Here is a 26,751-nt window from a genome sequence, read left to right as displayed (position 1 = left end):
ACAAAACCATCGGAACAAATCCAAGATACTCGCGTGATCCTAAATTTTTTTGTGAAATTTGAGAAGAGAAGAGTCAAAACTCTACGTCAGGATGCCTCACCAGAGCGACGAAGGGACTGGGGAGTAAAAGAATTCCTAAGCTCTCCGATATATAATTCCTAAGGACTCAAAACATTTTTCTAGACACAACTCGGCTGCTAAAAACGATCAAGCAATGGGGGCTCCTAAGGTCGGGGAAGGCTCTGATACCACTTGTAACACCCTCGATGCGACTATAGCTCCCACGTGTCAAGGCACGACTTAGAGACATAATCGCATTGAAGGCATATGTCGCAAGTGAGGTAATCTTCACACAACCCATGTAATACATAAGGGAAAGAGATACATAGTTGGCTTACAATCGCCACTTCACACAATTACATGAATAAACATTACATCAATCAAATACACTCATGGTCCGACTACGGAACCAAAATAAAAGAAGAACCCCAAATGCGACAAAGGTCCCCGATCGACCCCAACTGGGCTCCTCTACTGATCAATTAGAACGAAACACCACAAAGGACAAGATCTGCATCGAGCTCCTCCGGAGCTTGGTTGCGACATCTGCACGGACTCATCGGCACCTGCAAACTGGTTTTGGAAGTATCTGTGAGCCACAGGGACTCAGCAATCTCGCACCCTCGCGATCAAGACTATTTAAGCTTATAGGTAAGGTAAGGGTATGAGGTGGAGCTGCAGCAAGCGACTAGCATATATGGTGGCTAACATACGCAAATGAGAGCGAGAAAAGAAGGCAAAGCACGGTCGATAAAAGTATGATCAAGAAGTGATCCTAGACTACCTACGTCAAGCATAACTCCAACAACCGTGTTCGCTTCCCGGACTCTGCCGGAAAGAGACCATCACGGTTACACACGCTGTTGATTCATTTTAGATAAGGTCAAGTTCAGGTTTTCTACAACTGGACGTTAACAAATTCCCATCTGCCCATAACCGCGGGCACGGCTTTCGAAAGTTCAAATCCCTGCAGGGTGTCCCAACTTAGCCCATGACAAGCTCTCACGGTCAACGAAGGAATAGACCTCCACCCGAGACGTTCCGATCAGGCTCGGTATCCCGGTACAACAAGACATTTCGACAGGGTAAAACTAAACCAGCAACACCGCCCGAATGTGCCGACAAATCCCGATAGGAGCTGCACATATCTCTTTCTCAGGGCACACTCAGATGAGCCAGACGTCGGGTAAGCCAGCCCAGAGTTGCCCCTGGTAGCCTCGGACATCGCTCAGTTGGACCAACACTCAGAGGAGCACTGGCCCGGGGGGGTAAAATAATGATGACCCTCAGGAGTGCGACTCCCAAGGGAAAAGAAAAGGCTAGGTGGCAAATGGTAAAACCAATGTTGGGCATTGCTGGAGGAGCTTTACTTAAGGCGAACTGTCAAGGGGTTCCCGTAATAGCCCAACCGCGTAAGGGACGCAAAATCCGGGAACATAACACCGATATGACGGAAACTAGGGCGGCAAGAGTGGAACAAAACACCAGGCATAAGGCCGAGCCTTCCACCCTTTACCAAGTATATAGATGCATTAATTAAATAAGATACATCGTGATATCCCAACAAGTAAATAAAAACCCCAACAAGGAACGGCCTCCAATCTTCACCTGCAACTAGCAACGCTATAAGAGGGGCTGAGCAAAGTGGTAACATAGTCAATCAACGGTTTGCTAGGACAAGGTGGGTTAGAGGTTTGACATGGTAATTGGGAGGCTGACAAGCAAAAGTTAGGCATCATAGCATTGGCATAGCAAAAGAGCGAGCAAACTAGCATAGCAAAGATAGTAGTGATTTCGAGGGTATGATCATCTTGCCTGAAATCCCGCAAGGAAGAAGAACGAGTCCATGAAGAAGACAAACGGAACGTAGACGAACGGGTCCTCACAAACTCGACGTTAACGGAACCAACCCGAAGAAGCAACACCGGAAAGAAGCAAACAATCACGGTAAACAACCATCACATAATCATGGCATGACGCACAATCAAGTATGATGCATGTCCGTTTAAGTATGCATGGCATGGCAAAGTGCACAAACAATCCTACAAATTAAGTGGAGCTCAATATGCATCGGGATGCATATTGACAAAACACCACATCAATTATTTAATTCTCTCTCGGTTATGTACCCCAACAATATTAAATGTTGATTAACATGGCAAGAGGTGAAGCAAATGAAAACTACCTATCTAGTCAAGGTTAAATGAGGCCGGAAGCAACGAACAACAATTCCGGAAACTCCTCATATGCATAATTTAAGGTTTGGTACTGTTCTGCCCTAAACATTATTTTAGAGTTGTTTAACATGCAAAGTAAGGCCATCATGTTAAACTAGGCATTTTTCTACCCCAATTACATATAAAGATTATTAAAATCGGAGTTACGGTTATTTAGTTATGAATTAAATCATTCTAACATGGCATAGGAGCAAATTAATGCAAACAACATTTTTAACATTTCAAACATAGATGAAAGTTGGATATTATTAATCTACACAAAATTCTGAGCAAGTTTCATATATAAAACATTTTAATCCGATGCACGGTTAGTGAGTTATTAAATGCATGAACTAGGAGGACTTAACTGCAAAATAGGCAAACTCTGGATAAATAGGAAATCTCAGAACGGAAAAAAAACGTGACATGGGCTGAATCTGGCTGGCCCAACCGCATGAAAAAAAAATAGAGGCGGGGCGCTGGGGGGCTGCTCACCCTGGGCCTGGCCCGGTTCGGTGGGAGGAGGGAGGCCGAGGGGGGAGCTTTATATCGACTTCGATTCCGGTGATCTTTATATCGACTTCGACCGAAATCAACTCATCTTTCCAGCGGCGCTCTTGGTTTGCCAAGTTGAGACCTGTTTCAATCTTTCCCTTCCGAAGCACGCATATGCATTGCATTTTACATCCCGCATATTATGCTTTGTTTTGCATCATGTTGCTTGCGCCGTTGATAGATGATAGTGTGGGATACCTACAACCGATTCTAGATGGCTTATGGAAGCAACCGTTGATAGATGATAGCGTGGGATACCTACAACCGATTTGGATGACGGTCCAACGATAGGATATGTGTATAGGCATCTAGTCTAATTTGTGCCGGTTGTGACCTTGTTCATCTTTTTTGTATCTCTTTTTGTGATTTTGTACCGTACCTCATATTTGTTGGAGACTTCGTTTAATAATACGTATGTATGCATGTATCATTGTGATGTAGAGGCTGAAGATTTTTCTCCTTTCTAAAAAAGCTAAAGCTAAGAAAAAAAGAATTGCCCAGCTAATTACACAAAATTGGGCGAAAACCATCATAACATGCCCAACGATGGCATTACTAGCTGGTCTGGCTACCCACAAGACCCACACACATCATTGAAGAAAGAAACACCGTCAGGGTTGCCCATAGACTGTCATCGTGACACTTCTCCCCAAGCAAGTGACTTTGATTTTATTGTGTCCAACCAACAGACACACGAGAACCTTGCTGGACATGCCAAACAGTTGGCCAGACGCCGCCATAAGGCAGCCAACCGAAGCCCCCACTGGTCGCCCGCATTCTTCAATTCGCCACATTGTCATCTTCTGCGTGTTCCCTTCGGGCATCAGCCAACGATGACACAATCCAGCCATGTCAACTCGGTCTTCATCTCATTTTTGTCTTTCTATGGATGGCGACATCGCGGTCGACCTCGGCGTCTCCAGCTCTGGCTCGATTTGTGACTCCCCTCCAAGGTCAACCGCGTTGCCTCCGGTTCCATTTCAGTCGGACACTGTTGTCTCGGGCTTGGTGGGCTGGACCCATTAAAGCCCAGGGTACGAGATGCTTTCGTATTTGCGCTTCGCAAATACTTTCTCCACTAGGGTTTATTAGCCCCTCTCGTATTTTATGTTAAATTTTGATCATAAATTTGACTGGCAAAATAAAAGATATATGCCACATAACTTTTTTTTGCGAGAAAAACTTCCAATCTATTCATTTTCAATCATGACAGTACAATGAACACCAGAAATAATAAAAATTACATTCAAATTCATAGATCACCCAATGACGACTACAAGAATAGCCCCATTAAAAACTTCTTTCGAATACGAATCAAACAACATAATTTTATGATATATAACTTACCTTTCCTGATCAAATCTATGATGAAATTTTGTTCCAAAATACAAGGCGACCATTAAATCAGAACCAAGTAGGATTTTTTTGACAAGTAAGTAGGATTATTTTTATGCGTATTAGGTTTTCCTTTTTCTTTTTGACAAGTAAGTAGAAATCTTTATGCGTACTGGTGACTCATTTGGACCATAATAAGGGTTAGAGTCACAAAGGAAAGCCCGAGAGATGGATGATTGGAAAGCCCAGACGAGATGGGCCAAAATGTGCCCATAAACGCACAAAACATCCCATTCCATCCCGATATTTGGGGTCACACTCAAAACCCTCGTCTTTGTGGGCTGTGGCACCGCCCGACCGCCGGCTCCGATCATGGCCGGCGACGGCGACCTCGCCCCCCGACGCCTCCGCCAGCAAGTCGCCCTCGCCTCCGACCACGACTTCGCCTTCCAACTCCAGCTCGACGAGGCCATCCAAGCTTCCCTCCGCGTCCCTACTCCCAACCGGCCCTCTTCCAGCGCCGCCGCCGCCGCCTCCTGCTCTTGCCGCTTATGTCAACCCGCCCCTCCGCTCTGGTCCTCCGAAGCCGCCGAACTTGCGCGCCAAGAGAAGAACCGCCGCGACGCGCAGGCCTTCCGCGCCGCCCACGCCCAGGCAAACACCTCTGCCCGCGTCGCCTCCCGCGGCGCCCTCTTGGGCGCGCGAGCTCGCCGACACTCCAGATCGCCGACGGGCCCACGGCGGAGACCACTTCGAGCGACCTCTGGATCCAAGCCGCGCCCCTCTCTTCCGCGTCTTCTACAAGGGATTGTCGAACAAGGAGGGCGCGGGGAGGTGGGGCGTCCCGGACCCCCGCGACGCGGTGCTCGCGGTGGCCGTGTACGATCCCCGGGGGAAGGTGGTGCGCACCACACAGAAGCGCGTGGAAAGTTTCAAGGGCGGGCGCATGGAGCTCGAGGTGCTGGCGCTCATGGAAGGCATCCACGCTGCGCTCGAGCTGGGGATACGATGGGTCAACATTGTCTCCGACTTCAAGGCGCTGCACAAATATGTATGCCTTAATGAAACCTCTAGATCTGTGCATCTGTCGTCTATCTTAATGCAGTACTTCTTACACGGCAAATAGTAGATGCTTATTTGAAGGGCTTGAAATTACAGGTCCATACAGTCAGAGGATCTGCTTCTATAAGGTTGCTGTCGCAGTATACATGTTTGGTATTCATGATTAGGGTACTCGACAGTTTTTCCATGGTTTCAACTGCGATGTCTTACTAGAGATGTCACCTAAGAGGAAATGCGAAATATAATGGATGATTTGTCGATATGGAGATTTCGGTGTTTATTTGCAATGTTAAAGGAATTCTAGACTGCTAGAGTTTATATAAAGAGATGATTAAATCATCACATAGTCCCATCTCTAGCTAAATGTAGGCGAAACATAAATTTTGTAGCACTATTTCAATGCTCATTATAATTAGTTGTACAAACATTCAGTTCCACTACCTGCTATTCTTGCTTATCGCACTGCAAGAAAAGTAGAAGTAATCCCTCAGTTTTGTGTGAATTTTTCTTAGTGCAGGTGCTTCTCTCTATTGATCATTCCTCTTTCCAATATTTTTTGGTGCACATGTTCTTTTTTGTATTATCATGTTCATACAAAATTGCAAGTACTCCTGAGTTCATGTTTCATGCTTACTAGGACAAGACTAACATGGGACATCTGTAGGAAGGGAATTTTGGTTCTAAGTTCGATGTAGAAGTACTTGCTCACTCACATTCTACAGTTTGTGTACATGTGGAGATACTTGTTGTACATGTAAACTAGCAAGGTGGTCCTTACATTATACTCCCTCCGTCCCATAATATAAGAGCGTTTTTGACAGTACATTAGTGTAAAAACGCTCTTATATTATGGGACGGAGGGAGTAGTAGTTAGATTCATTGTGCATTACCATATTTGGTGTTTCCTTTTTCTCAAGTCTGTTAGCTTGCTTTCCTTGATTGTAGCCTATTTACTGATTATTATACTATATTTTATATGTTCGGGTGACTTTGCATCGACTTTCAAAATTGTAGAAAGATCGTAGCTGGAAATCATCTTGAGAAAACACCATTAAAGTTTCTGTATGAAAATTTTCATTCCGTCAATATGCCGATCTTCCATTAATTTTAGCTATAAGAACTTTCCTAAAAGCTAATCTCCTGTCATTAACTTTATTTCTTCTTTACTTGTGTTATTCGTGCATTGCTCTTTGTCAATAGTCAACTAAGCACAAGTCAAGATCAGCTCAATATGTACCATGTTGAAGACTGATGGCATGCAAGTAGGCGTCATCCAGCATGCAAGACCATATGAAGTCTTCTCTTCTGTAGCTTCGACTTATCCACTGCTCCATGAATGCCAATTTATCCACCAATAATTGAAGCAAAATTTCCATGGTTATCTACCCATCCACCTTATCAATCAGTATGAGGCAGAACTTAAAAAAATTCAGTGTGATGCATCTTTGCGTAGCATGACATTATGCCTGAGAAGCGTTCCACTATACTTTATCATACCTCGCTGTTGTCAGTTCCGTAGCCGGCGCTCTCTCTGTCTTCAAGTCCTCCCTTCAATACTCTGATTGCATCCAGTGTCAGACCTAACACACACCAAAGAAATGTGAGAATGTAGTTACAGTCTTACAGATGTCAAAAGGTCAATATCTCGTTCTCTTGTTCCATAGATGGGGCGTCCTATCCAATGGATGAATGAGGAGAATCTGTTGAGTAGTGAAATGATAGGATTCTGCTTCCCCCCACGCGTTTCTAGGTCTCTTCATCAACAGAGAAACCTACCACATAGACTCACGAAATTAGGGGAGGTTTATATATATTGTAGATCTCTTTGCTTATCATTGCATCAACCCCTCTGCATGCATATGATCTCAGTTGAGTTATTTTTGTAGAAATTGAGTTTGCTTATACATGTTAAGAGTGAAACTTGACCTGGTATGTTAATATTCATCATAATCTAAGATTCTTTTATTGAAGCGCACCTTATATTATCTAATAAATATGTGTTGTCATACCAGTTTAGTTGATGAAGAGGCGTTTTTGTGTCATACCTACGCAGTTCAAGTCCTAGGACCAGTTTGTTTGCAAATATTTCGTCAACGATAATGATCCTATATAATTTTCTGTAAAAATAAATGAGATCACCATCAGTTGTGGTTTATATGTTTGTCATCCTATTACTGTGTTACACAATTAGCTTATAGGACTTTTGTGCCTGCCGAATTTATCAACCCATGGGAGTCTTAAAGGAATTCTTAATTGAGGTTAGGCATATTGAAAGGAAAAAAAACATTGTTTCCTTGCATTCTCTTCTTAATTATGCAAAATTACTATGGTGCGTCCGTATATCTTCAGAACAGTTCCTCTTGTTTGTGATCATATAGGATTGTACTGTCACTCCTATCCTATTCGTGTACATTTTCTGTTTCTATCCAAAGAGACGCCAGAAATGCACCTACATTTAGAAATGCTCTTACAGCTGGCATGAGACTGCAAGCAAGTGATACTACAGGGAGAGATCAGTGTGCAACATCCACTGTGTAAGCTTGACTAAAGTGCTACGTGTCTAACATCCAACCTCGGTATAAGTTGTATACACATGAGTTTTGGTTATCGACTGATATTACGTCCAACCTTGGTATAAGTTGTATACACATGAGTTTTGGTTATCGACTGATATTACGTCCAACCTTGGTATAAGTTGCATACACATGAATTTTGGTTATCGACTGATATTCTGATAACATAGCATATTAATGCAAGAATTTTAGTGTCAAGACATTCATGATTTTGAGATCCAACGTTTGACTAGATTGTAGATCACTCCCCACCAAGGGTAAAGCCCTAGGACAGTTCAAGTATCTTGCTTTAGTTTGAATCTTGATCCTTAAATTGTAATTTCGGATCCATTCTTGTATCCTACCATGCTTGTTTATAAGTAATATCTGTAGCACTAGCTCGAACCTTGAGCCTCATACTCTAGTTCTATTTATTTTTCTTGTCTAAAACCACCTTCCGCATTAATTTAAATTCATCTCCTGTTTCTGTAAACAAATGTGTTTATCTCTACTTCTATAAAAGACTCAGTTGGTGATGATGGTGTGTCTGCCATCCGTCATTTTTGACCATCATATCTGCATCTAACGACTGTGATATAAGCTGTGGCATTTTTGCAACAAGACCCCACTTATCTGCTTCAATTTGCAGAAACCCCTTACTATCTTGAAACCAACCATATCCCTCCCCCACTTCATCAAAACAGCCACGAGGAATATATTTTGAGTGAAACCTAATACGAGTATATTTTTAATGATATATATACCAAAACTAGAGTGTTTATCTTTCAAGTTTGTGGACATGTATTATTTTACTTTGGATCCGTTGCAACGCACGGGCACATTGCTAATAAAGAAAAGAAAGTTGTTATCGCTTTAAAGACAAAAGTGCTAAGTATGTTGGCTAGCAGAAATCTTGCGTTGTTTGAGTTTGTGAACAATTGGAAATTAGATAGGATACTTGCGCAGATCGCATAGTGCTAGGGCCTTTTATGTTTGCTTCGCCGGACTCCAAACTAAGTATGCCGTGCATAACAATTATGGACTCCCTTTGTATATAGTATAAAAGTTGTTGCCAATATATTTGATATATTTAAAAAATCTCAAACAAGATTTATATTCCATTTAATATCATTAGTGTAGTCTAATCAATCTCAATTGTTATAATCTTGACCTACCTGTAGATTTTTCTCATCTTTTCCGTTAATTAAGAGTTTTCAGGCTTTTATATCAAACATGGTAGCTATGTTCAGGTTATTCACTTATCCTAGCAGTAATTTACCATCTCACACTGATTATGTATTCTACAATCAGGATGGTTAAACTTACCAATCACTTTAGGCCATAGTACACACTTGTTTTCTCCCAGTTTTGATTATTTTGCTTCTCGTTTTCTCCTTTTTGGTATGCATGCTTTTTTTTCGTTTGACATGCATCCTCTAGATGTGGATTTCAGCTAGCAATGTCCCGCCAAGAAATTCTTGGAATAAGCCTAGTATCTACTAAACAAGAGGAGCAGCCTTAATACAATTTACATCACCTATGCGACTATGCGAGGACTTGTGTCTGCTTTGCATGGACCCTTTTTGCTCCATCTTTTGATCTCTGTGTGTCGTGTCTTTTTATAGGACACTGCATTACTCTTTGTATTTCCCGTCGTCAGGTTTTCTGAACACAAGCTCCAACAGGACGTATATAAGGTGTCTGATTCAATTGTTGTAGAAGATTAGTTTGAGCTGTTCTTTTTTCTATTACTGATGTCTTATTAATCTGAACAATTGTTTTTTATTGCGTTAACAATGTAATAGATAGATTTAATGGTCAAGTGATTGAATTCATTTGAACTGCACTGATCTTATTACGTTGTCATATTCATCCAGATGCTTGGAACTTGGCGTCCCACAAAGAGTAAGATTGAAGATATGGTAAATGAGGCTCTTTCACTGATGAGTAAATTCAAGCAATGTGAATTCTCACTTATTCCTCGAGGCCAAGTCGGTTATGCAACAAAATTAGCAACAGAATTGGTAGGTACCAAGAAGAGAGAGACCTGCGCCATCTGTTTGGAAGACACTGATCTTTCTAAGATTTACGCAGTTGAAGGTTGTGCACATCGGTTTTGCTTCTCCTGCATGAAAGAGCATGTGAAAATTAAACTACTTGGTGGAACGCTTCCAGCTTGTCCACAAGATGGTTGCACTACCAAACTAACTGTGAAAGATTCAAAGATATTCCTGTCACCACAACTGTTAGAGATCATGGTGCAACGTATCAGGGAAGGACAAATCCCTCCTACTCAGAAGATCTATTGCCCGTACTCCAAGTGTTCAGCCTTGATGTCTTTGAGAGAAGTGATAAGCTCATGGGCCTTAATGTACACTGTTGCTGGAGGTCCAACGTTGAGAAAGTGTATCAAATGCAAGGGTTTGTTCTGCATCAGCTGTAAGGTCCCATGGCATGCTGGGATGAGTTGCTGTGACTACAAGAGAAAGTATCCTCACGTTCGTCCAGAAGATGCCAAGCTGCAGAACCTTGCACAGCAGCGGTCGTGGCGCAAGTGTGTCAAATGCAACCACATGATTGAACTCGCAGAGGGTTGCTACCATATAACTTGCGTGTAAGTATTTACTTCTGGCTGTGCCATTCTCATACACATCTTTACTATGTTCAGTGATTTTTCATGTCTTCTGTGTGCTAATGCTCATTCTGCAGCCTCAAGACTTGTTTTCTGTTAACCTTTGCTGCATCTGTTCCCGCTTCTTGCAGGTGCGGCTATGAATTTTGCTACACCTGTGGGAAAGAATGGAAGGACAAGAAGGCGACTTGCTCCTGCCGGCTGTGGGATGAACGCAATATAATCCATGATCGAGGAGGACGGCGGTGATCACATTACTGACGATTACGAGGGTGATAATCTTTTGTATGTCGGACAAGGCCTTGTGAGCTGTGACTATAACCTGGATTACAGTCGGTGTGATGGAGGGGTTCGTTGCCATGATTATTGTCTATTCTGTCATTTGGATCGCTAGTCTATCGTCCAGAATTTCAGAACCAACTTGTTTTTCCGCTGCCTGTGCCAATGTTCTACCGTACTGTTTTCACATCTGACTGACAGGTAGTCTGTAGCCAGTAGTTTGTCTCGCTGTGTTTTAGTTTCTTTACTTTTGATGTATGAACTTCTGGTAAAATGCGGTTTTCCTTTTATGGAAATCGACGGGGTTGCCTGTTGTTTAAAACCGATGTATTACTGCTGGTCATGAATGCACAATATTTCGTGGTATGCGCACATGGATTTCCAACAATATATATTTTCATACTTGGTGTACATAAAAAAGACAAATATGTGTATTAAAATGGGAGGGAGTAGTTGGTGTACTTGCTTTGTAAAGTTGTACTAAAGCAGGGTCAATTAATATGAATCAGACGAAGTAATATTTTTGAAACTTGTAAATAGCATTTCCGGTCTATCCAAAACTTCTCACTCTTCAGCAGGAGCTAGTATGATGTATGGGTGCATGAGGCTGTAGGCAGACATCAAGGTTTTTTTTCGTTTAGCATAGACAAGGTTTTATTCACATGCTTTACAATACTTGGTTTTGTTATATTTTAGGTGTGTGAACAGAGAGACCTATAATTGAATTTTCTCGAATATAAATCTTGTAGTAATAAAATATTAGGGATGTGCACCATATGATACAGAGGACATGGAAGGTTTTCTTCTCTGTTATAAAAACATTGAACACCCTGTCATAACTTTTATCCGCTCCATACTGCATTAAAACACTTATAGAACAGCGAGCTAATTCAGGTCATGGATGACTATTCAAAGAACTTAGATCCTGAATTAACTTGGTGCTGGATCTTTTTCATATATATTTTCAGTCATGAAAACCAACAACGGTATGGTTTAGGTTGAGATCAGCCAAAACTTCAAATTGTTGCAGCCAGATGATGTCTTGAATATTTCTTGTGTGTGAACAGAGAGACCTATACTTGATTTTTCTTGCATCAACAAACATATTTTATTTTATAAATAAAGATAGTGCAGTCGATTTTCTTGAACAAACTAAAATAAACACAGCTATGTAAACTGGATAACAAAATAAACATTACATCAAGGTATTATGATGGTATGCGTATTATTTGGTCTGAAAAAATGTATGTATTCTACTATTATAAAAGTACATTTTTAAGATTAAGCAAAAAAACCTTTATTAGACCTTTTTTAGTGAGATATGTAAGACCAAGAATGCTACAACAGATATTTGGGCTGACAATTGGCTCTCTCGAGAGGAGATGATGAGACCCTATGGTTGCCTAATTCCAAACCCGCCAAATACAGTGTTAGAGTTGATCAATACTACTTCGGCATCATGGATTAGACAGAAAGTTGAGCAAGTTTTTATGCCAATGGACGTACCTATCATTCTTGGCATCCCTTTATGTACAAAAAATATGGATGATTTCTGGAGCTGGAAATTCTAGCGGCATGGTAATTTTTCTGTGAGTCAGCATACAAGATGCTCGTCACCAGCAGACAAAGGAGAGAGGCATGGCTCATCTAGCACGGCGAAGGAGGAGGGCAACTGGAAGGGTATGTGGAAGACACAAGTACCGGCGAAGATCCGAATGTTCCTCTGGACACTTGCCCGACAATCAATTCGGTCCGACCAATGACATTAGAGTGCATCAACATATGACTGACACGAGTGCATGTGGTTTCTACGGGATGGAGGACTCTTGAAACATTCGTTGGTTGAGTGCACGGTCTCTCAAGGTGCACGTGGGCTTTGGTGAACCATGAGTTGGCTCAAAAGCTAGCAACAACTGCTTAACCGAATTGGAAACGTTGGTTGTTTACTCTCAGGGATCGGTCACTTTGTGGGCGATCTGGTCGGCTAGACGAAGGCGATTCATGAGGGTATTTTCTAGAGCCCTAAAGGAACTCATTCTTTCATCACGGGGTTCATTGCAGAGCTTGACATACTCAAGGACAAGCAGCCAGTGTCGGGCGGGGGGCAAACCGTGAATCCAAAAACTGTCAACCAGCGATCAAAAGCCCCTCCTCAAGGCTTTGTGTGATTCATGTGGACGCTGGTGTCTGGCAAGGAAGAGGAGGCTCAGTGGCTGCGGTGTGTAGAGATAGAGATACAAGGGGTTGACGATCCTGCGACTATGGAGGCTATCGCATGTAGGAAAGAAATATCTTTGGCGAAGGACCTTCGCATTCAACAATTATATTGTTGCTTCAGACTCAAAACAAGTGGTGGATGATATAAAAAACAACAGTCGTGACACTTATGGGGCCATCATCAGCGAGTGGTCGTTAGAGAGTCGTTATTTCGGTGTAACTTTACTTCTGAAGGCCGTGCCGTCAACTATGAGGCACGTAGTTTAGCCAAATTTGCTTTGTCACTAGGTCCGTGGCGTCACGTTTGGCTTGGCGATTCCTATGACTTGAATTGCATCCCATAATTTGTGGCTTATGATGAATAAAAACTTCGTTTTCCCTCAAAAAATGAGAAATAATGCTCTCTTTTTTTGGGAGAGAACTCTCCCGGGTTGATGGTATACCTGGCCATTTGTCAGACCGGGCTTAATAAAGCCCGTAGCAAAAAACCTAGGTCTGGGCCTGGCCGTTGGGCCTAGATTTCAGGTGCAAGCCCGGCCCATTAGTGGAAAAGCCAGTCGAGCCTCGGGCTGGACCCCTTCCCTAAAACGCAAATATGACAAACCTGAGCCCAGCCCGGCCTTTGGGCTCAAAACTTAGGCCCAGACCCGCCCCGTGGGCAAGACCGTGCTGGGTCGGGTGGACACCACGGACGGACGCCTGTAGCTCGCGAGTCACTAATAAAGGCCCATTTCGGGCAATATGGGCCGCCCGTTTCACATTCAAGCCTGATCGTCAGCGGGTGGCTGGGTGTGCAGCCAGCGGGCTCGGAGGCTCCGCGACGACGCGGCCGGCGGAGGAGCCGCAGCGTTACGTGGTGGTGCTGCCGGCTCTCGTGTCTCTCCCCTTTTTTCTTTTGGTTCTTCTGTGCTTCTTCCCCCTCCCCCTATCGCCGGGAACTGGGGCTACGACTGCACACGCGCCACGTCTCGCTCGCACCCCTCCCCCCTCGCCGCCGATGAGCTGCCGCGCGGCTCCATGGGGCCGCCCGTCGCCCCCCCGCGGCCGGCCCTTCCCCGCCTCGGCGCGCCTGCACAGCCCATTCGGTGAGTCCGCAAGCCCCCCCAGCTCTCTTCCAGCGACCAGGGTTCTCTAATTTAAGCTCCATGTGGAGAATATTGTGGGCATACTCGACCCCCACTTTGCGTGCTCTTGTGAGCGCTCCAGTTTCGAGAAATGGGGTGATTTGGAAAGTGGTGGATTCGGTAGGTGACATTTTGTTCTCTGGCTAATTGACTGCTCCTTGGATCCTGGCAGGGGGTATGAATTCGTGGAAGAATCCAGTTCTCAAAAACTCGTGGAGAATCGGTGATGTCCCGGCGATGTTTGGGCTGCCGTCTGGACTGTTCAGATGCATGGCTTCAAATGGCTCCGGGGATGCTGGGTTTTCTCGTCCTCAATCAATTGATGAAGCACCGATGCCGCTGTACCCCTGGCCAGACAAGCAGGTATACTGGATTTTGACTACCCACATCCTTAAATCCATTGTTATATGATTTCTTTTCCTGTTTGATTAGCACACTGGTAATTCTATCAATGTGTGTTTTACGGATCAAGTCCTCTACAGCTCTACTCCTTGACAGAGCATTCTTTAGCTGTTTTAGTAGTACTGATGACTTGTGTATGTAGAGTTTGCAGTTTTGTGCTAACTTAGTCCCAGTGAACACACTTTGGTTTGGCACACTTCATTCAGATATACCCAAATAGATCTTATGTTCAATAAAACACTTCGGCAGTATTGTTTTGATATATGACAACTCTAGAGTTTAACTGCCTGATGGGGAGACATTATTCATATGCAGGGAATTTTTTTTTGGAGGAATTGTGTGTCCTTTTTTTTAGATCAGGGTGTTCTTACATTTTGCTTCCGGAGTTCATGTCCTTCCATGCAGTTTTCTGTATGTAGGGTAACTTGTGAGTATTATTGTTCAGCAGAAAGTTTGGTATGCTTCTGCTATATGCCTTATGCTCCATTTACTGAATATGTTCTCTTGTTTTCAGCGGCCACGGGTATGCATTTTGGGTGGTGGATTTGGTGGGCTGTATACTGCTCTGAGACTAGAATCTCTTGTATGGCCTGGTAATAACAAGCCTCAGGTAAAATGATGGTGCTCTTGTGCTAGAAACTTATAGATTTTCTGGGTGCTACCCCTTCTTACGTCGAAGTAGCATGGGTTGGTGGTATGTGTGTTTGCTCAAGAAATGATGTAACATTTTACTAAGAAGGGAAAAAAATATTTCAGGTGATGCTTGTTGATCAATCTGACAGATTTGTATTTAAGCCCATGCTATACGAGCTCTTATCAGGAGGTACTGCAATTTCAAGTGTAAAAATGCTTTTGCTGGTAAATATTATACTCCCTCTGTCCGGAAATACTTGTCATAGAAATGGATACAAATGGACGTATTTAGAACTAAAATACATCTAGATACATCCATTCCTCGGACAAGTATTTCCGGATGGAGGGAGTATATGGGGTCTTTTCACATTATTTCATGTTTTGACTGTTGGATTTTAATTTGGATGCCAGAGGTGGATGTCTGGGAAATAGCTCCGTATTTTACGGAGTTACTGAAGAACACCAGTGTTCAATTTGTGAAGGATAGTGTAAAGCTTCTTCGCCCTTCTGATCACTTAAGAAGGGAGCCTGGAGTGTCATGCACTGGTGGAATTGTTCATCTTGAAAGTGGCACCGTTGTTGAATATGATTGGTATGATGATATTAAATGCCATGGAATTGCAATAGCTGTCATGTTTAGGCTTTTTGAAAAAAAACAAATTTAAGAATTATATTTATCTTCACAATGTTTCTTCTTTATGAATTATTTTAAACATGGGGCTGATTGTTCTATGCTGCTAAAAGGTTTTGAAACTTCGAACACATTGTGGGTCTTACTGACATGTAGATCTGATCCCACCTTTTCAACCTCACAAGTGACAATGCAACTGCGCATACAAAATTCTTAGAATCGCCTCTTCGTACACAATACCTGATTGTCATTTGGCGCCCTTTCCTTACATCAGCCTGTTCCTGAATCCGACATGAATCAAAATTTCTCATGTACCCGTATAGCCCACGATTCATCTTCTGTCAATACTCTGTATCAGGGAACTTTAGCAATAATGCAATATTAATCTGTATAATACACGTACTTTCTTTAGCTGTTATGATTGAAATATGTAACACAAATAGTGATGTATTTTACTTCATATTTTATGTCGATTTTTTTTGCTGGGATGTTCTATGTTGAGTTTAGAATAAGCTAACTGGTGATATATCTTTTGGAATGGGCAGCCAGGCTCGTTCTAGCTCTAGGGGCTGAAGCTAAGATTGACGTCGTTCCAGGATCTGCCGAGTATGCACTTCCTTTCACAACTTTGGAACATGCTTTGGTAAGAATCAATCATTTGTTGAAATATTTTAAAGTTCAACTGTTCATCATCTACTGTTTGGGATTGCTAAGTTGATAGTGATACTAATCTAAAATACATCAGTGATGTCTGTAACTCTTGACGCATCCACGTTAATTATATGATTTTATTGGTTTTTAATAATATCTCTTGTTGACATGTTCTGGCAATTCTTTATGTATAACAAGTTCATATTGTATGACTTATGGTAATCATCAAGAATCATAATGTCGCCTTATTTTATCTGCAGAAAGTTGAAAGTGAATTGAAAATGTTAGAAAGGGGAAGGTTTGGTAAGAAGTCCCCACCTATTCAGGTGGCCATTGTGGGACTGGGTTACTCTGGTGTTGAGCTAGCTGCCACTATCTCTGAGAGATTAAAGAACACAGGGACTGTCAAAGCAATCAATTTTCAAACAACCATCTGTCCTAACGCACCACCAGGAAATCGTGAAGCTGCTCTGAAGGTGATTACCTAAGGATCTACACATTACAGACTGTTTTGATTAACTTCATCTGATCATCTCAGGAAATTATAACAGAAGATTAAAAAACTTTTGTTCCCTACTTCGGTTTTTGGTGCCACTAGTAGTCCTAAGACTATAATCTGAAGTTAATAATAACATAAGATGCTGCATGTGCAATGTAAGACTTTGCGTCAGCCAAACTATGTTGTGGCTTCTTTCTTTCTTCTCCTCTCTGTTCCTTTTGAAAGACTGTTGCAGCTTTAATGCAACAGTGCTAACTTGATAAATATCAACCAGGCAACCACTTACTAATCTGTCATCAAACTGTTCATTTATGGACTATATAGAATTATTTAGGCAACAGTGCTAACTTGATAAATCCCAACCAGGCAACCACTTACTAATCTGTCACCAAACTGTTCATCTATGGACCATGTAGAATACAGCATAGAGAAGTGCAGGCTGTTTATTTATATCATTGTGCTGGTCCTCGATACCTATCGTTTTCATGATTTCTTTGCTGAACTCCAAAATGAAAGGGAATTCTATCTTCCGTGGTAGTAGCTAATTTTGGTTTGGTTGCATTTCCTACCAGGTTCTCGAGTCTCAAAATATTCAACTTTTCTTGGGATATTCGGTGAACTGCATCAGAGAGGTTTATGCATCTGAGGATTCAGGTAGCATGGTTGCAGATGCAAAAGAAGCTGGTGGTGGCGATAAGAAACTAGTTTTGGAACTTCAAGCCGCTCAAAGAGGCCTCCAGAGCCAGGTTCTGGAGGCTGATCTGGTACTATGGACGGTGGGCTCACAATCTCAGATTCTTCGGCTACAACCTCCTGATGCCCCATACGTTATTCCTTTGAATGGCCGGGGGCAAGTGGAGACAGAGGAAACCCTTCAAGTAAAGGGCCACCCCCGAACATTTGCAATTGGTGATTCAGCAGCTCTAAGAGACCCATCAGGAAAATTTCTCCCAGCCAACGCACAGGCAAGGCATCTACTGGATTGAATCTGTCATGATGCTGCATTGGCAGTTTAATGTTGCTAGTGATGACTCTTTTTATCTCCCAGGTTGCTTTTCAGCAAGCAGATTTCGCTGGATGGAATCTCTGGGCGGCAATCAATGACCGGCCCCTTCTGCCGTTCAGGTTCGAACCTAGCAGCAGCATTGTCTTGTTCATTTCGATACACCAAGCATCACCATTCTGCTTGCGGATGTTGGGTCTTTTTCGTGCGAAAAAGTTAAAGTTGTGTAACGAGCTGAGCTGAAACATCCTGTGTATTTTCCAGGTTTCAAAACCTTGGTGAGATGATGACGCTGGGTAGAAATGATGCTGCGATAACAGCAAATTTCATCGAGGGACTGACCTTGGAAGGACCTATAGGGCATGCTGGTATGGACCTTTGCAGGCCTGTTGTTTCACCTTTTTCTTCGTGTCTTCCGCAAAAAAAAAAACTTCTTCGTGTAGGAGTAAAAATTTAACCTGGCTGTGCAGCTAGGAAGCTCGTGTACTGCCTCAGGATGCCCACTGATGAGCACCGGGTGAAGGTTGGAATCAGTTGGTTCGCAAAGGGCGCTGTCGATTCGCTTGCCTCTCTGCAGACTGCAGTAAGTAACATAATCGCAAGCTCCTGATGGTAAAGGGAACCTGCTAATTCATGAATTGAGTGAGCTGGACGATGTATTTGAGATTGAATTTATGTACGAATTTTCAATTTTGAGCTTACGTTGCACACAACTTCTGAACATAAGTATTTTGAGTATATGTACGTTGCTCCTAAAAGTTTGGCATAAGTATTTTGAGTATACGTACATTTCCTAAACTGAAGATGCCCAGGGGTAAATGCAAATCCCCACCTGAGTGCGCCTACACTCCCACTGTAACCCAAAAAATGTGAAAAAACTCAACCGAGGTCAGTCCCGAGATCAGCGTAGTGCCTTCAAGAAAAAGTTGGCATTTTTCGCAAAAAAAAAAAGAGTTGGCATTGCAAGCCTTACAATGGAAGGTTGTGATCTTGGTTCTCACAACAATTACTTACCAAATTCCCTCAAAATAAATAAATAAATAATTACTAAATATACCGGCTGAAAAGCCCTCGTCACACGGGGAGGAAAAATGAAAAATCAGGGAGGTGCCGTCGTGCAACGATCACGCTCACATGTTTGGTTGGCGCATGGTTGCCGTGGTTGGTGAGAGTTGACTGCGCTTTTGTTACGCCGGATGGCGTGGAGCCAGTACTAAAGTCCACCTCCGTTTGTTGTTGTAGGTGGCCAGCGCACTTTCCCCGCCCACCACTCCCACCACCGCTCCCCCCACCGCCGCCGACGCCGCCACCAACCGCTGCGCCATGGATCCCGACTCCGAGGTCGCCTTCGACTTCCCGCCCTACCTCTGCCAGTACAAGAGCGGCCGCGTGCACCGCCCGGGCGGCGACGCCATCGCCCCCGCCGGCACCGACCCGCTCACCGGCGTCGTCTCCAAGGACATCCACGCTGGCCCCGCCCGCGCGCGCGTCTACCTCCCGCCCGACGCCTCCGCCGCCGCGGCCCCCGGCAGGCTCCCCGTCGTCGTCTACTTCCACGGCGGCGGCTTCGTGGTCGGCTCCCCGGCCCGCCCCTCCACCCACGCCTACCTCAACGACCTCGTCGCCCGCTCCGGCGCCGTCGGCGTGTCCGTCTACTACCGCCTCGCCCCCGAGCACGCGCTCCCCGCCGCCTACGACGACGGCTGGGCCGCCGTGCGCTGGGTCCTCGCCGGCGGGGACGGCACCGACCCCTGGCTGCGCGACCACGCCGACCTCTCCCGCGTCTTCCTCTCCGGCTGCAGCGCCGGCGCCAACATCGCGCACAACATGGCCGTCCGCGCCGCCGCGCCCGGCGCGGTGCCGGAGGGCGCCGCCGTCCGGGGCCTCATGGCCGTGCACCCCTACTTCACGGGCAAGGAGCCCGTGGGCGCCGAGGCGGCGTTCGGCCCCGACGTGCGCGAGTTCATGGACCGCACCTGGCGCTTCGTGTTCCCGGGCTCGCTCGGCCTGGACGACCCCAACGTGAACCCGTTCGTCACCGACGAGGCGCGCGCCGCCGTGGCTGGGATCCCCTGCGAGCGCGTGCTGGTGTGCGTGGCCGAGGACGACGTCCTGCTCAAGGAGCGCGGCCTGTGGTACGCCCGCGAGCTCAAGGCCAGCGGCTACGCCGGCGAGATCGAGCTGTTCGAGTCCAAGGGCGTCGGCCACGCCTTCCAGTTCGACCAGCTGGGCTCCGGGGAGGGCGTCAAGCTGCAGGAGCGCCTGGTGGAGTTCATCAAGAAATGAGCGCCTGGTGGATGGATTCGGCATGGAAATCGGTTTCCTGGAAATAAAAGATTAAACTCGGACATTTGATTTGATTCTTCGGATAATCTGTCAAAAGCTTGAGATGTGATGCGTGCGTGCAAAGTTGTATGATGATGATTCGTTGGTGATTATAATAGAGCATTTTCGATCTTGCTTGGTCGATTTGGGCACAGATGAGTCTCAAGGGGATGTGCGGATCTGGAGGCCCTGAACGAGCTTTGTGGATCAATCGCGAAAGAAAGAGAGAGGGGGGAAGACGAGCTTTGCAGATCTGGAGCCTCCTGTACGGGTTAACGGGTGCCATTCGCTCCACCCGCTCGAATCTCACGCTCCCCTGTTTTGCTAGTAGCTGTCAGAGAATTCCTTATTTGCCCTTGCCCATTTGGAGTGTGCTTTCCTATTGGCCAGTGACAGGTGCCGGTCCCGGCCCGCAGCCATTCGATTAGGCCACTTCCTGGCCGTTGATTTCTCACATCACGTGTCTCATCTTGTGCTGACCAACATCTTGGAACCATGGCTGGACTCGTCCTTGCTGCCTACGGCCAACGGTGCCACCCACGCTCGTCGCCCCGGCCGCCCGTGCTCGCCCCCAATCCGCTCTCGCCCTTCAATAGGTCTCTGTCATCGCTAGCAGCCCCTGCTGCATCTGATGTAGCATGAAAAACATCGCCGTCCCCGAGCATCGCCTGACGTCGTAGCGTTGCCAGCGTGGTCATCACAACCTAGGCTGCCGGTTGCAGCATCTGAGCCCGCCGTGCGGTGCGGGTGGGCCTGGGCTATGTGGCTTGTGTGCTCGCGCCCAACGTTCGCTACGACTGAGGCAGCCGCCCGAAGTTTCGGTGGACTTGTTCAATCATGGCAAAACAACGAACACCAGAAATAATAAAAATTACATCCAGGTCCGTAGACCACCTAGTGACGACTACAAGCACTGAAGCGAGCCGAAGGCGCGCCGTCGTCATCGCCCCTCCCTCGTCGGAGCCGGACAAAACTTGTTGTAGTAGATAGTCGGGAAGTCGTCGTGCTAAGGCCTCATAGGACCAGCGCAGCAGAACAGCAACCGCCGCCGATGAAGAGTAGCGTAAATCAGAAGGATCCAACCTGAAGAAACACAAACGTAGACGAACTACGACCAAATTCGAGCAAATCCATCAAGAATAGATCTATCGGAGACACACCTCCACACACCCACCGATGATGCTAGGCACACCACCGGAACGGGGCCTAGACTACATCACCAGATGCCTCATCAATTAATTAAGGAGAGAATTGCCCGGTTAATTACAGAAAACTAGGCTAAAACCGATACAATTGAAGGAAATATGCCCTAGAGGCAATAATAAACTTGTTATTTTATATTCCCTCATATCATGATAAATGTTTATTATTCATGCTAGAATTGTATTAACCGAAAACCTGATACATGTGTGGATACATAGACAAAAACACCGTGTCCCTAGTAAGCCTCTACTAGACTAGCTCGTTAATCAAAGATGGTTAAGTTTCCTAACCATATAGATATGTGTTGTCATTTGATGAACGAGATCACATCATTAGGAGAATGATGTGATGGACAAGACCCATCTGTTAGTTTAGCATAATGATCGTTCAGTTTTATTTCTATTGCTTTCTTCATGTCATATACATATTCCTTTGACTATGAGATTATGCAACTCCCGGATACCGAAGGAATACCTTGTGTGCTATCAAACGTCACAACGTAACTGGGTGATTATAAAAATGCTCTACAGGTATCTCCGAAGGTGTTTGTTGGGTTGGCATAGATCGAGATTAGGATTTGTCACTCCGAGTATTGGAGAGGTGTCTCTAGACCCTCTCGGTAATACACATCATAAGAAGCCTTGCAAGCAAAGTGACTAATGGGTTAGTTACAGGATGATGTATTACCGAACGAGTAAATAGACTTGTCGATAATGAGATTGAACTAGGTATGAAGATACTGATGATCGAATCTCGGGCAAGTAACATACCGATGGACAAAGGGAATAACGTATGTTGTCATAACGGTTCGACCGATAAAGATCTTCGTAGAATATGTAGGACCCAATATGAGCATCCAGGTTCCGCTATTGGTTATTGACCTAAGAGGTTTCTCGGTCATGTCTACATAGTTCTCGAACCCGTAGGGTCCGCACGCTTAACGTTCGATGACGATTTTGTATTATATGAGTTATGTGATTTGGTGACTGAATGTTGTTCGGAGTCCCGGACGAGATCACAGACATGACGAGGAGTCTCGAAATGGTCGAGAGGTAAAGATTGATATATAGGATAATAGTATTCGGACACCGGAAGTGTTCCGGAGGGTATCGGGTACATATAGGGTCACCGGAAGGGGTTCCGGGCACCCCCAGCAAAGATATGGGCCTAATGGGCCAAGAGGGGAAACGCAGTAGCCAGCAGGGGCTGCTGCGCCCCCCATATGGGCCTGACCAGAAGGGGAAGGAAAGAGGGGAAGAGAGAAGGAAGGGGAGGGATTCGGCCTCCCCCCATATGGCGATAGAGGAACATATAAAAAATAGGGAAGCTATATCGCGAGCTATTCACTACTGCAGGATGGTCCAAACGCGACACTACGATCAGAGACCCTTCGAAAAAACTGTGTGCGATGCCATAATCGCAAACGATGGTGTAAAAAACCCGTCAAAAAGGTGCAAAACGTTTGCGATGACGGATTCATCAAACACGGTTCAGATTTTAGTTGCGTGTGCGATGCAGGGCATACGGTTCAGTTTAATTAACTATTTGTGATGAGGAGGAACAAAAGAAACGGGCAGCCAGATGAAGGTGTGTGTGATATATAGATACGGTTCACTAGGATGAACTGTGTGTGATTAGGCAACACAATGAAAATGGTTCAACTAAATAAGATGTGTGTGATACGCGGCAAACATGTTCCTAATCAGAAATGTGTGCGAAGATCAATAATAACACAGACGATTGCTGCTAATAAGTCGTGTGATTTGCTTTGTCTACAGAAGAATAACATATATATATATAACTGAAATAAACATTCAATTACATAAGTGACTATATAGATCATTCACACACACCTCAATAAACAATTGCGTGCATTCTAAAGTAGGAGAAATGATCGTCTAGTCATATATTTCTTGTAACGCTCCCGCCACTGCTCTGTGGCTCAATTCCTCGTATGGGGCAGGAAGAAGACACTTCCTCATGACAACGATCCGCCTGTACATCTTGTAGCTTGTGTACGCGTCCTTGGCCGTGTACTTAACATGTTGTTCATCCAGTCTCTCATGCCACACATTGTGCTAGGCGTTCTTGTCCTTCTTGCTCTTATTCTTTATCTTCATGTAGTAGGGGTCGATGATGGCCGAGGAGAGGTCAACCAGGGAGTTCAGTTTGTTTTTGTCGCTGCCCAGACATTGTAGTGGTGCTGAATGTTGACAAGATTTGGGCATTTCAAGCCCGGAACCTTGAGCGCTTTTAGATTGTTGATGGTGTCCACCGTAGCGAAACTGTAGTTGGAGCTATTGATAAACCTAGAGAAACGCTCGCAAGACCTTTTGGCCAGGTGGTAGTGGTCGACGAGGACGTCATGTCGCACGCATAACTGGGTGACGGCAACCTTATAATCATGCCCAGCACGACCGATGGTGTACTCGAGGTCGTAGCCGACCACTTGGTATTTGTCCTCGGCAAATAACAGCTCCATAGTTTGGATGGAGCTCTCCACCGAGACCGGATCGTTCGTGTACACCACCAAGAGGGCCATTGTAAGATCCCAAATTTTCAATTTGAAATGTATACATTAGATCATCTTTGCATATCATATTTTTATTGCATTTTGCTGGATCCTAGAAATTCTACGCAACTCAAGGACCCTCGGAGAGAGTTGGGGATTTCGTTATTTTCATATTTGAGTTTTCTCAAATTTGGAAAAATAGGATCATTTAATTTTATTTATTTTATCTTCAATTATTTCTATTACAAAAATATAAGAGAGGGAATAAAATGACTTTCCCAAAATAAAGAAATATTGAGGATTTAATAATAAAACCAAATAAGATTTTACTTTGGTTTTATTTGCTATTTTATTTGAATTTAGGAAAAATGCGCGTTTTTTAAAATTGCATTTAGGCCCCAAATAAATGTTCATCCTGTGCAGCTTGATTTTAAAAGTCAGGGAAAATTTATTTCAGGATTTTTGGAGTCCGTTTAGTATTTCTTTTGTTTGTTTTTCTGCGCGAAAATTATTTAAAAAAAAGTGTGAACCGACTTAGAGCCGGTTTCGGCCCGGACTCCTCCGGCCGGGCTTTATATAGCGCCACCCCGGGGCCCGATTAGCCCAAGCCGTCGCCGCCCCGCAAACCCTAACCCTAGCCGCAGCGCCTAGCCGCCGCCGCCGCCGGAGCCGCCGCCACCGGACCCGCCCGCCGAGGTTGCCCCGCCGCCGTTTTTTTAAGAAAAACCGTTCGGTTTTTCTGTCGGATTTTTTAGATTCGTTTTTTAGTTAGATCGTTTTTTTTGGTTTAGTTTATTTAGCGAGCGTTCGCTCGTTCATTTGTTTTAACGAACACGTTCACCGTTTAGATCCAGATAACGAACGTTCGTTCGTTAATCTGTTCATTGTTTTTCTTTTTCTTAGATTTTCCGCGATTATTTTTGATTGTGATTTCTGATCCGATTTTCGTTTTAGTATAACTTTTCGCTCGTTTATCGGAATCAGGCGATTCAAGCGCCTGGAGTTTCGTCTCGAAACCCTCTTTCCGTTTAACTAACTCAAATAAGTTTTTGCCTCTGTAAAATTTGACCTAGATCCAGAATAGTAAATGAAGCTTGTTTCTTTTGCCGTTTGTCTTTCGTTGCTTCGTTCGATTTGATCCTTTTTGCCAGCCGGAGTTCTTAAGTTGAACTATCTGGTTAGATCTCTTATTTGAGTTTTACCTATGCATTAGATGAGTGCTTACTGTATGCTTGTTTGTTTGCGATAGAGTACCCGAAGTGCGCCGCTTGCTACTTTGAATCGCTAGGTTTTGCGGATCATCAGCAAGGCAAGTAACACTTTGATCATACCTCCTACTATCCAGTTTTTATTGCTTTAGATCAATCCTCACACATTGCATGATTAGGATCTAATTAAATTGTGGGTTTTGGGGAGTAGATGAGGTAGTACCTATTACCTGTTTTATTATCAAACCTTTGGGAGTTACTTCTACGTTTGCTTATTATGCCATGCTATGCTAGTAGACGTGGATTGGGTGACTGTATCCATGACAGATGTGAGATTGTTAAAAATTAATGGTTTATCTAAGGTGGCAATTTAAACACACATCTGGGTGGATTGAGGCACCTGGGTATTCCAGCGATTGCCTGTTTTCTTTTGGACCGCCACCCAGGCTCAAAGGGATCATGCGATTATTCATACTAGAAACTTCCGTGTGCAGCCACAAGCTACTATGGGCTCTAGCATAGTTGACTAAGTCGTGCGAACTCTTACAGTGGTAGACTGGCAGATGTAGGGGATGTAGGTTGTACGGTCTACCCGTTCGTAAGGTGCAAGTGCTTCTGAAAGACTATGTCTCGGTCATCCGTTTCTCAAACTCCATGTAGTGCGAGAATCTCAACGGAGGAGATCGAGTCTTGTGGGAAAAAGTGTGCAAACCTCTGCAGAGTGTATAAACTAATCATGGTTAGCCGTGTCCCCGGTTATGGACAACTTGAGTATCTAGTACTTGGATTATCATGTGAATCTCATCATGTTACTTTAATTAATATTGTTGGGTCTTTAATGATGATACTTAATTGGGATTGAGAGGGTGTCTACACTCTCAATGTTTAACAACTACCATGATAGTTAAATAAAATTTATTCCTTTGTAGTAGGGAAAAATTGGCTTTACGCAAAACTGTAACCATATAGCTTTCCACCAGCCAAATATGCATGCAGTATAGCCTATTTCTTTCATTGTTCTCTATGTGTTACTTTGCCAGCATATTCCATGTGCTGACCCGTTTCGGGCTGCAACGTTCATGTTGCAGACTTTTCAGACGACGAGTAAGGTGCCTTTAGGTCGTGGTTCTATACTCAGCGATGCCGTTGGAGTTGATGGACTCACTTATCTTCCAAGCCTTTTGCTGTTATCGTTATTAGATGGCCTTAAGCCATATTTATTGTAATAAGTTCTCTTTTGAGACATTCGATGTAATAAGTGTGCGATTGCTACTCTGTTATAAATCCTTCAAGTACTGTGCGGTGTCAGCATTACTGATCCAGGGATGACACTAGAGCATAGAGATTGGACCGTTTGAGTTCTGGTTGCTACAAGATGGTATCAGAGCACACGCTAACTGTAGGACACGACCACTAAGCTAAAGCCCTAGATCACTACTCACTCTTCTCATTCTGACTCCTCATCTTTTCTACTCTTTTAGGATGGCGGATGCAAGGAACAAGTTCATGCAACCGGATGAAGATACACCCTTTGGACGTCACTTGAAGGAAGTCACTAAGTACGTGAACATCGGAGTACCAAGCTTCACCGGAACCTACAACGCCACTTTAGCGGAAGAGGAGTGCTGGATGATTCAAGTTCAAGTTCCCGA

The 26,751-nt window shown here is 44.4% G+C and overlaps 3 protein-coding genes and 1 pseudogene across 3 annotated transcripts; 3 read left to right on the top strand and 1 right to left on the bottom strand.

The window, feature by feature from the left end:
- The first annotated feature begins 4,457 nt into the window (after positions 1 to 4,457).
- Positions 4,458 to 11,069, top strand: LOC125524635 (E3 ubiquitin-protein ligase RSL1-like). Its single transcript, XM_048689671.2, has 3 exons — positions 4,458 to 5,217; positions 9,658 to 10,394; positions 10,544 to 11,069. Exons 1-3 carry the CDS (start codon positions 5,113 to 5,115, stop codon positions 10,659 to 10,661), a joined length of 960 nt encoding a protein of 319 aa, XP_048545628.2. The 5' UTR covers positions 4,458 to 5,112; the 3' UTR covers positions 10,662 to 11,069.
- A 2,691-nt stretch (positions 11,070 to 13,760) lies between these two features.
- NDC1 (NAD(P)H dehydrogenase C1) lies at positions 13,761 to 19,168 on the top strand (the record flags this gene model as incomplete). The annotated part of the gene is made up of 12 exons (XM_048690340.2): positions 13,761 to 13,993; positions 14,205 to 14,395; positions 14,949 to 15,044; positions 15,191 to 15,257; positions 15,479 to 15,659; positions 16,248 to 16,341; positions 16,610 to 16,825; positions 17,421 to 17,813; positions 17,897 to 17,973; positions 18,116 to 18,219; positions 18,322 to 18,434; positions 19,094 to 19,168. Coding segments are annotated over exons 1-12 (1,695 nt in total), but the record flags the coding sequence as incomplete, so codon positions are not given.
- Positions 19,097 to 20,328, top strand: LOC147958666 (putative carboxylesterase 13 pseudogene; annotated as a pseudogene).
- Positions 20,329 to 23,543: 3,215 nt separating this feature from the next.
- On the bottom strand, positions 23,544 to 23,921 carry LOC147958665 (uncharacterized). The gene has a single exon (XM_087532241.1). It carries the CDS (start codon positions 23,919 to 23,921, stop codon positions 23,544 to 23,546), a length of 378 nt encoding a protein of 125 aa, XP_087388367.1.
- Positions 23,922 to 26,751: the final 2,830 nt, after the last annotated feature.

The sequence above is a fragment of the Triticum urartu genome, chromosome 7A (genome assembly GCF_056163025.1).
Source record: "Triticum urartu cultivar PI428250 chromosome 7A, HENAU_Tu73, whole genome shotgun sequence".
NCBI lineage: Eukaryota > Viridiplantae > Streptophyta > Magnoliopsida > Poales > Poaceae > Triticum > Triticum urartu.
This window is presented reverse-complemented; position numbering and strand designations above follow the sequence as displayed.